This window comes from Salmo trutta, chromosome 5 (assembly GCF_901001165.1).
Source record: "Salmo trutta chromosome 5, fSalTru1.1, whole genome shotgun sequence".
Lineage (NCBI taxonomy): Eukaryota > Metazoa > Chordata > Actinopteri > Salmoniformes > Salmonidae > Salmo > Salmo trutta.
Window position 1 is genome coordinate 32,783,521 of NC_042961.1, and position 11,877 is coordinate 32,795,397.

At 41.2% G+C, this 11,877-nt stretch overlaps 1 protein-coding gene across 2 annotated transcripts in view; it reads right to left on the reverse strand.

The window, feature by feature from the left end:
- The window catches only part of wdr11 (WD repeat domain 11), a 229,569-nt gene extending 227,666 nt beyond the window's left edge, over positions 1 to 1,903 (reverse strand). For both annotated transcript variants that reach the window (XM_029753425.1, XM_029753424.1), the window contains exon 1: positions 1,684 to 1,903. In XM_029753425.1, coding sequence (XP_029609285.1) covers positions 1,684 to 1,769 — 86 coding nt within the window. In that variant the 5' untranslated portion in view covers positions 1,770 to 1,903. The remainder of the gene's footprint in view (positions 1 to 1,683) is intronic.
- Positions 1,904 to 11,877: the final 9,974 nt, after the last annotated feature.

Here is an 11,877-nt window from a genome sequence, read left to right on the forward strand (position 1 = left end):
CATTGTAAAGCCTTTTTGAAATCGGACAGTGTGGTTAGATTAACGAGAGTCTTGTCTTTAAATAGCTGTAAAATAGTCATATGTTTGAAAAATTGAAGTTTTCGGATTTTAGAGGAATTTGTATTTTGCGCCACGCCCATCATTGGATATTGGAGCAGATGTAAGAGGTTAACTAGTGATTATGTTAAGATTGTTTTTTATAAGATACGTTTAATGCTAGCTAGCACCTTACCGTGGCTCCTTGCTGCACTCACATAACAGGTAGTCAGCATGCCACGCAGTCTCCTCGTGGAGTGCAATGTAATAGGCCATAATCGGTGTCCAAAAATGCTGATTACCGATTGTTATGAAAACTTGAAATCGGCCATTCCGATTAAATCGGTCAACCTCTAGTAGTGAGTATGGCCCAGTACATCACTGGGGCCAATCCAGGACCTCTATAACAGGCAGCGTCAGAGGAAGGCCCTAAAAACTGCCAAAGACTCCAACCACCCAAGTCATAGACTCTCTGAAATCGCATGGCAAGCGGTACTGATGTACCAAGCCTGAAAATAAATAAATGGCCCTGACCAGCTTCTACCCCCAAGCCATAAGACATTAAATAATTAACCATTAGCTACCCAGACTATCTGCATTGACCATTTTTACTCATCACATACGCCGTCGCTACAGTTCATCTATCCTGTTGCCTAGTCATTTTATCCCTACCTGTATACATCTTCTTAAATTACCTCGTAACGCTAAACATGAACTCGGTAGTGGTACCTTGTGTATGTAGCCAACATAATTCTCATTGTATATTTTTCCTTGTGTTATTATTTTTCTATTATTTCCTCTCTGCATTGTTGGGAAGGACCCATAAGTAAGCATTTCACTCTTGGACTACTTTACACCTGTTGTTTACGAAACATGTGACAAATACAATTTCATATGGGATTGAGGGATGAAAGAGACTGATAACACAGAGAATGCTGCTGTTGCTGCACTATCACACATTTTCCACCTCTACGGACATAGACCATCAAGAAAATCACTATGGCCCAAATGTGGGGGTCTAGCCCATTAACTAATCTTACAAGCACACTTTATTTGCTTTGTAAAACTATAGCTAACTACTAGCAAAATGTCATCCATCAGTCACATACATTTATCCTCAACCAATGACACTAAACAGTGGCATCGTTATTGGTTGTCAGCTTTAACACAAAAACACAACAGCAATGTCAAATCAATAACTAGCTAACGTTAACGTTACGTTAGACAATTAGCTAATTAGCGAGCAAGCTAACGTTAGCTTCGTCCCACAACTGGCCATTTATGTTAGCTAACATTTATATTAACAATTTAAAAACTTTACTTTTAATGTCTACAGATGGCAAGGTAAAGTCAACATGGTTAATCCTAACTAACATAAATAGCTAAGCAAATTGCGGGACGAAGCTATTTTACGTTAGCTAAGCTAGCTTGCTGAAACTTGTAGCAGAACACCACTTGCCAACTGTGAAGCGAAGCATTCAAATTCTTGATTTTATCCAAAGACTAAACAATATAATATTGTAATCTAATACATATCTGCTCATCTTCATTTTCTGTAGAATAACCCATCTCAACTGAGTGAGTTAACGTAAATATCTAACATACATTTTAGCTAGCTAGGCCAATGCGCAGGGCTCCAGAACTCACCAGTCAACAGCAGTTTTGTTCTGCAAATTGAGCGTGCCAGTCAATGTCCGCGCCGCGAGTTTAATATTGACAGAGTAAGGAATCATTGTTACTATGAATTGTATTAACTAGCTACATCCAAATAAATGGACAAAATCTCGCAGAGAACATGTATTTTGGTTTGTTGACAGGAGCAAAAAAAATAAGCAGGAAGTGTCAATTCCAGGATGCGTTATAAGTCGGCAATAATAACGAAGTACTTCCGGGTAAAAGTCCTGTTCTGTGTACTTTGTAAATTAAAAATTAGAACGAAAATAATAGAAATGTGCACAAGTATCTATAGATTTTATACTAGTTATGAATAAAAAAATAATTTAAAGTATTTTTATAAGATATTATGTCATTTTGTGTTTATCTTCTTTTCTTTCAAGCCTAAATGGTCAACAATGTTTTTTGTGTGTACACCTATCACTTATTGCACCATACAATACTATCTGTACGTTGTGCAGTAAAAGGGGGTCAGTTTACACCCCCTTGAGTGTTGCTGCTCATTTGCCAGCCCTTATAGAGTGGCCCATCAACTTAAACCCAATAGTTTTTTCATACTGGACATACATATTGCATCGTACAAAATAATCTGTACGTTGTGTCGCTGTGAAAGAACAGTCCATTCTACTCAGGAGCATTTTAACTTTCCAAATCCACAGTTTCCAAATCCACATCAGTGTTGCTTCTAATTTTACAACCATATTTCATATCGGACATACATATTACACCATACAACATTTTCTGGTCATTGTGTTGCAGGAAAAGGGGGGGGGTCCCTTTAACACAGGAGCAGCTGTAGTTTCCAAATCCGCGACCCCCAAGGTCGTCATTGCTGTTATTGTGGCCCTTTAAGAGTGGAAATCAGCTTACATCCAGCTATTTGCATGTTAGATAGTTAGGTTTAATTAACACAACTACATGTGCCACAGTGGAACACTTTGGCAGATTACAATAAAACTGAATTGCAGTGCAGTTTACATAAGATATATACAAATATGCTTGACTTGGAGGTAGCCTACCCACACTGTATCTGCAAGCTGTTTTGCTACACCCGCAGTAGCATCTGCTAAATATTTATATGCGACCAATAACATTTTATTTTATTTTATTTTATTTGGCTAGAGTGCACATGCCAAGACCAGAGTGGACACATTTGCTATATAACTCAAGGACCGCCAAATGAGCAGTGACACTCCTCTGGTTGTAAACTCTGTGGATTTGGAAACTAGAAGTGCTCCTGATTTGAATGGATCCCCCTTTAGATGTGACACAATGTACAGATAATTTTGTAAGGTGCAATATGTATGTCCGATATGAAAAAGAACTACTGGATTTAAGTTGAAGGGCCATTTTATAAGGGCCGCCAAATGATCAGCGACGTTTCTCTGGATGTAAACTCTGTAGATATGGAGACTAGAAGTGCTCCCTTTTATTACGTCCTGCATAATTCTAAACTCTTATTTTATTTCAATCAGTTACATCTTGTAGACAGGAAGTGATATTTATTCACTCTGGCCAACAGTATCTTGTATGCTAACGTTAGCTTTTTGGTTCGAGCTGGTTGCAACCCCAGTGAATATTGGGCCTTTTTAGCTAGCTGCTCGCTGTTATTAATTATGTAAAAACAATCAATAATATCAATCATGTAAGCACATGGAAATACCTTTTAGGGAAGTATTGATCTATTTATTTCATGACTTAAATGTCTGGCTGTGAGTGACGGACTGTGAAACTCAATCTCCCATGATTCCGTAGTACCAGAACTGGCGTTTTATCATTTGTACTGGAACTGACCGTTGTGTTCGTTCTTATTATACCTGTGGTTGTGTTGAATACCGCATTCAACTTAAAATAAACAACTACTCTGCATATAATACATAACATATAATAAACAGATTAAACTATTTTGCCTTTTAATAAGATCTTTGATGGCATAGCTAGTTTATTTATGGCCTGTATGTGTCCCATATAAATATGATTCCATAGCTGTGCTGGTGTCTGCACATTTTAAACTGTAAACTGTCATTCTAATTTTGCTGTCTGTATACCAATTGTGTAAATGTCAATATACCAATCTAGTTCAGAAATAATAATACCAGCTTTGTTTGCACCTGAAATGTTAATGAATTCAAACAGGTAAATAACAAAAACATTTGAGTGTTAACTGTGGAGGCTTTGTCTTTTGATTTTCCACAATAACCCACGATAATGAAAATTAACCATCCACAATGTTTACCAATTTATGTGTGAAACTACTATATATTATTTGATTGTGTCTCACAGTATATGATCACACATTTTGGTACTTGTTTTTCTACGTTATTAACATACAATAATGTTTATGTTCTACCAAATAGAGAAATGAGCTTGAGCAAACAGCGGGATGCGGCACTGGTGGCATTTGAGGAGGCACTTCCATCTACATTATAATTTCAAAATGTAGATGGAAGTGATATTTCTTCCCATTTCCCCAGTATATTTTTTAGGGCAGTTGAATTGTGGGTACATACCACAATGTTTGTTATGTTGTAATTTTAATCACAGACAGATTCCCATTGTATGTTTGATTTTAATAAATACTTTAGGATCAGAAGGAGCGAACTGCAAAGCGACAGTAACCTGCTCCTGACACTAGCCTTGCCCCTAAAACAGGGATTCCCCCACAGAAGTTTCACATTTTTGTTTTAACCCTATACTGCCACACCTGATTGAATTAGTCAAAGGCTTGATGCTTAGTTGACTAATTGAACCATGTGTGTCAGTTAAGGGTTAAAAGAAAAATGTGAAACGTCTGGAGGGGGCCTAGGAGAGGTTTGGGAAACCTTTTCCTAAAGGAACCCCAAGGGAGATGCCAAGAGCGAGATCCCCCTTGGGGGATTTCTTAACAGACTTATCAAAGCTAAGATCGTTACACTACTCTCTCGGTTCAGAAAACACAACCTGTGCTTCTCTATCACAAATGCCTCACGCCTTAACACGACATGCTTTTGAGACTCATACACTATCCTGCTTCTGCTCATCAGAGTAGCAAATGGTAGGAGGGGGTAGTGACCTGAGGTAGGCTTGAAGTCAGGTCGCTTGACCATAAGGCAATCCCGCTACAGACAACAACCTCAAGAGAGTAAGGGCCTCATCAAGGCTAGTGTCTTTCAACTTGTCAGGCAGCATGACTACCTTGTTAGGAAATGTCTAACTAGTAATAAATGCAGTTGCAATATACTGATCAAGTGTAGCTGTGTCACTGGCGTTCTTTTCAATGTAGGATTAAATACAAAGTAGTGCTATAAAACATTTAACTCCTCAAACCGATTGACTGTAACCTAAGCCTCAGATATCCTCACTGTTGCAATACTGACACTGGCCCAACACAGTATCTTCAGTAGAGAGCATGCTCTCCACCATTGACTCTCTCTTTTCCCCCCACTCCCCACTTTTGTGCACACAAGGCCTGCCCAAGTCACCTTAGGGTTACATGACAATCTGGCCGCGTGAAACTCCCCATCGGCTCCTGCATCAGGGAGACTTGTGGAGATAAAAAAAAAAATACAAAAACATAATTTTTTTAAGGTCTGCATGGCATTTGTTTGGCATTCTAGCATACTGTACCTGTATCTTGTGAGGATAGACGCAGGAGCATGGGTACTGGAAACTGTTAAATACAAATTGTGTTATATTTCTTCAACACAAATTAAAGGCATTGTGTGTTTTTGGGTGAAGAGATGAGAATCCACTATGACACATTATGTCATAAAATTATGATATTAGTGTATGTCATTTTTAAATATGCCATTAAATGACATGTGCCTAACTATGTGGTTTTAATGTACATTAGCTGTGATTCCTCTTTTTTTGGGAGTAATATAAAAAATTGTATCTATTTGCAATACATGCAACCTAAAAGATCATGCCTGCAAGACAGAGGTTGCTCCTGGAAGGTAAGGGACCCCTCATCATCCTGATGAATTACGGTGGTTGGAGACAAGGAGCGATAAAACCCTTCAAACAGAGACTACCTGTTGTGTAAAACCTTGGTGCTATGGGTGGCTATGTCACATGCAGCACAGAGAAGATTCCTGTATTACATGTGTGTTTATTGTTTAGGTGTTTCAAATTAAATCTGATAGCACCTCCTGCAATACCAACTTTTTAGACATGCTGCACAATTTTCAATGCATCAGTATTTACAGTCCAAATATATAAAACAATTTATCTGGGATTTTTTGGTGTCACATTTTGGATTCTTGTTTGTCTTTTTCCCATGGCTGTACCACAGCTGTGTGGTTGCCCCCCTCAGCGCCCTAACATTGACTAGTGGCAGGCAGGTCATCCTGATTGGAATAAATGGTAAGTATGTGGATTTTAAGGACTTTACTTAAATGTACATGTTTTTAAAGAATGTCATTAATTACTTCCTAATAATTACTATTGACTCAGGGCGCTACAACCTGTCCCTTCCTGCTCTGAACTTCTCCGGGTGTCTGAGACATTGTACAGTGGGACTGGTTGAACTTCAAAAGAGTGGCTACAGGCCAGCCACCATGACGCACCACACCATCTTCACAGTGGACCTCTTCAAGTCCTTTGAAGACATGAAGGTGTTGGCCCCAGGATGCTCCCGTCAAGCCTTTGTGAGAATGCTTGATGGAAGAAAAACACACTTTGGAAGGTTAAGTGTGTATATACTCATCAAATGATAATTTTTATGAATTAGTGGTTAATATTTGTCCCTAATATAAAAATTGACCCTTAATTATACCTCTGTATGTTTTGCATTTTATTAGAGTGGAAAGATATGTGGCAACACATTCCAGAAGCCATTCCTCGAGTGGACGTATGGGCGGTTTGAAATAGACAAGCTTTGTGGAAGCGATCTCCTACATTCTCCTGCCTGCTCACAGGAGATGCATGCTACATCAGTGGATGGGAATCGCAAGCAATGCCGCTTCCATAAAGCCTCAGGGTTTGTACTACCTTCTTATGTGTTGATGTTTTATTCAGGCTATATTTATACCTTCTTAAAGTGCATGCTGATCTTCTTTTTGTTATGAAGTATATTTTGGAGATGTTATATTGCAGTTGGTATTCTTTTTAGAAGAATATTAATTGTCAACCTGAAAAGGTCGTTTTCCATGAAGAAAAATTGTGGAACATTGATTTGACTTTTTGCTTTATCCAAAACCCTCCGAGACACACACAGACACAGACACACCTACACAGAAAAGTTGGAGCAACCCAGTCAGATGTCTGGGATTTGAACCAGCAACAGACCTTTCTAACCTCTAGGCTACTTGCCACTCTTAGTGGTTTGGTTTGATCTATAATTTTGTGATGTAATCTTGCAGTCTGAATCTCTATTTAGTGTTGAGAAGGGATTCTACGACGGTGTCTTCCTTGTGAAAGATGATGGTGTGTCATCCTTTGTCAAACATGTCCATACAAAGACCAATCATGTAATTATTCTCAAAGTTTCTATAATATAGCTTTAATGTCACCCAGTTTAGAACTTGTTTCTTTTAAATTAATCTCTGTACTTCACTATGATTTTCATGTTGTAGACGCCAGGCAAAGGAGTGTGTGGCACGTCAGAGTGGGCAGCAGCCAAAGAGACGTCAGGAAAGTAATCTGCCAAAGTAGATGAGGAGGGCTTTGAGGGCCTTGAGATAGCAGTTTACCGACACGGCATGCTCCTCAGGGCCCTCAACATGTGCAGAGATATACAGTGCATATGCAGACCCTTTCCCTTTTACCACATGTTGTTACGTTACAGCCTTATTCTAAAATTCATTAAATAAAACATTTTCCTCATTAATCTATGTACAATACCCCAAAATGATGAAGCAAAAACAGGTTTTTAGACATTTTTGCAAATGTATATATATATAAAAAAAGAAAAAACGTATTTACGTAAGTATTCAGACCATTTGCTATGTGACTTCGAAATTGAGCTCAGGTGCATCCTGTTTCCACTGATCATCCTTGAGATGTTTCTACCTGTGGCAAATTCAATTGATTGGACATGATTTGGAAAGACACACACCTGTCTATATAATGTCCCACAGTTGACAGTGCATGTCAGAGCAAAAACCAAGCCATGAGATAGAAGGAGTTGTCCTTACAGCTCCGAGACAGGATTGTGTCGAGGCACAGATCTGGGGAAGGGTACCAAAACATTTCTGCAGCATTGGAGGTCCCCAAGAACACAATGTAAACGTATTTTTATTGTAATTTCACAATTTTCACCCATATTAAACCTCTTACATCTAGGAGGGTCCGCTAGCGGTATCCAATGATAGGGCGTGGCGCGAAATACAAACTCCTCGAAAATCCGAAAACTTCAATTTTTCAAACATATGACTATTTTACACCATTTTAAAGACAAGACTCTCCTTTATCTAACCACACTGTCCGATTTCAAAAAGGCTTTACAGCGAAAGCAAAACATTAGATTATGTCAGCAGAGTACCCAGCCAGAAATAATCAGACACCCATTTTTCATGCTAGCATATAATGTCCCAAAAACCAAAACCACAGCTAAATGCAGCACTAACTGCACTAACTGATGATCTTCATCAGATGACACTCCTAGGACATTATGTTATACAATACATGCATGTTTTGTTCAATCAAGTTCATATTTATATCAAAAAACAGCTTTTTACATTAGCATGTGACGTTCAGAACTAGCATTCCCACCGAACACTTCCGGTGAATTTACTAAATTACTCACTATAAACGTTCACAAAAACATAAATTATTTTAAGAATGATAGAAACAGAACTCCTTTATGCAATCGCGGTGTCCGATTTTAAAATAGCTTTTCGGTGAAAGCACATTTTGCAATATTCTGAGTAGATAGCCCGGCCATCACAGGCTAGCTATTTTGACACCCACCAAGTTTGGTACTCACCAAACTCAGATTTACTATAAGAAAAATTGGATTACCTTTGCTGTTCTTCGTCAGAATGCACTCCCAGGACTTCCACTTCAACAACAAATGTTGGTTTGGTTCCAAATAATCCATAGTTATATCCAAATAGCGGCGTTTTGTTTGTGCGTTCAAGACACTATCCCGAAGGGTAACGAAGGGTGACGCGCCGGCGCATATTGTGACAAAAATTGTCAAAATATTCCATTACCGTACTTCGAAGCATGTCAAATGCTGTAAAATACATTTTTATGCAATTTTCTCGTAAAATAGCGATAATATTCCGACCGGGAGTCGTTGTTTTCGTTCAAAGACTGAAAATGTAAAATGGCCTCTTCACGTGCACGCGCGCACCCGTCTCATTGTTCTCAGATCGACCACTATCCAAATGCGCTACTGTTTTTCAGCCAGAGACTGCAGAGTCATCATTCAACGTTCTGGCGCCTTCTGAGAGCGTATGGGAGCCTTAGAAAGTGTCACGTTACAGCAGAGATCCTCTGTTTTGGATAGAGATGACAAAGAAGGCCAAGAAATGGTCAGACAGGGTACTTCCTGTACAGAATCTTCTCAGGTTTTGGCCTGCCATTTCAGTTCTGTTATACTCATAGACACCATTCAAACAGTTTTAGAAACTTTGGAGTGTTTTCTATCCAAACCTACTAATTATATGCATATTCTAGTTTCTGGGCAGGAGTAATAACCAGATTAAATCGGGTACGTTTTTTATCCGGCCGTGAAAATACTGCCCCCTATCCATAACAAGTTAAGAGATTTAGTAACAAAGATAAAATAAGAATAACAAATAAACAAAAAAAACTGACAGAAATTATACCCAAAAGCTCAGTTTAGATAAAGGAATTAGGTCCAACACATGGAACGTACAGTTACCACACATTGAAAATGACGCCGACAGATAGGGCTGCCGTGCTTCGAGCTCTTAGGATAGGAAACTTTGCAGTATTTTTTTTATATGTTATTTCTTACATTATAAGCCCAGACATGTTTTGGTGTTAATTACATACAGCTCGGAAAAACTTTTGGATATCAGATGTAACGTTCGTCGTGAGGAAGGGACCAAGGCGCAGCGGGTTGAGTGCTCATAATTAGACTTTTAATGTGAACACTTATAAACAACAAAACGAAGAACGACGAAAAACAGTCTTGAAGGCAACATACAGCAATACAAGAACAACCTCCCACAAAACCCCATGAAAACAAACTCCTAATTATAGGACCTTCAATCAGAAGCAATGATAACCAGCTGCTTCAAATTGAAGGTCCAACCCCAATAAACTAAACATAGAACTACAATAGACTAGACAGAACATAGAAATATACTAACATAGAACAATACAAAAACCCCGGAATACATAAACCAAACACCCCTCTAAACCAAACACCCCTCTACAACCCGAACCATATAAAACAAATACCCCCTGCCACGTCCTGACCAAACTACAATAACAAATAACCCCTATACTGGTCAGGATGTGACAGTACCCCCTCCCCCCCCCAAAGGTGCAGACCCCGGATGCACCTCACACAAAAACCCAAAATGACCCCCCAACACAAAATAAATCCCAAAATACATGGGAGGGAAGGGAGGGTGGCCACCGTCACCGATGGTGCTCCTACAACACCCCCCCCTTTCCCCAATACTCCCCCCTCAGGAGGTGGCTCAGGAGCTGGACGCAGACCCCGCTCCACCCCTGGCTCACTCCACTCACACAATGTCTCTACAGCGATGTCCCTCTCTGTCGACCCCGGACTGTAGAGCGACTCTAAGAGCTCTGGACTGTAGGGCAACTCTAGGAGCTCTGGACTGTAGGGCGACTCACTTGGTTCCGGACTGTAGGCAGACTCACTCGGTTCCGGACTGTAGGCAGACTCACTTGGTTCCGGACTGTGGGCCGTCTCACTCGGTTCCGGACTGTAGGCCGCCTCACTCGGTTCCGGACTGTAGGCCGTCTCACTCGGTTCCGGACTGTAGGCTGTTAACGGATAATCTGGACGGGGTACTGTTGCCGGATACTCTTGACGGAGCACTGTCGTTGGACACTCTGGACGAGGAAGTGTTGCCGGACATTCTGGACGAGGCACTGTTGCCGGAAGGCCTGGTGTCTGGGGCTGGCTTAGGACGCGCCAGACTAATGATACGCACCACAGGGCTAGTACGAGGAGTAGGGACATGACGCGCTGGACTGGGCTGACACACTGGAGCCTGGTGTGTGGTGCTGGTACTGGAGGTATCAGACTGGAGACACGCACCCCAAGGCTAGTGCGAGGAGCAGGAACAGGACGAGTTGGACTGGGCTGACGCACTGGAAGCCTGGTGCGTGGGGCTGGTACTGGAGGTATCAGACTGGAGACACGCACTTCAAGGCTAGCGCGAGGAGCGGGAACAGGACATACTGGACCGTGAAGGTGCACTGGTGGTCTCAAGCGCAGTACTGGCTCCACCCTTACTGGCTGGATGCCCACTTCCCCCTGACAAATGCGGGGCGCTGGCACTGCGCACACCGGCCTATAAATGCTTGGCCTCGACGCTGTGTGCATCACTCCAACGCACGGGACCTGACCAGTAATAGTCTGGCCCCAATAAGCACGGAGAGTTGGATTGCACCTCAATCCAGGCACCGCCAAACTACCCATGTGCCCCCCCCCCAAAAAAAAATTATTGGGGCTGCCTCTCCGGCTTAAATGCCAACCGTGTACCCAAGTAAATGTCCCGGTCTTTATTCCACTTCCTCCGTTCCTCTCTTGCCTTCTCAGCCTGTTTCCATGGCAGGGTCTTGTCCCTTGCCATTATCTCCTCACATGTCCACGATGTCCTCCACTCACTTTTCTCCCTGGTCCAGGATCCTTCCTCCTCCTGGGCCCGCTGCTTGGTCCGGGTTTGGTGGGAGGTTCTGTAACGTTCGTCGTGAGGAAGGGACCAAGGCGCAGCGGGTTGAGTGCTCATAATTAGACTTTTAATGTGAACACTTATAAACAACGAAAAACAGTCTTGAAGGCAACATACAGCAATACAAGAACAACCTCCCACAAAACCCCATGAAAACAAACTCCTAATTATAGGACCTTCAATCAGAAGCAACGATAACCAGCTGCTTCCAATTGAAGGTCCAAACCCAATAAACTAAACATAGAACTACAATAGACTAGACAGAACACTGTGGCTCAGTTGGTAGAGCATGGTGTGTGCAACGCCAGGGTTGTGGGTTCGATTCCCAAGGGGGGCC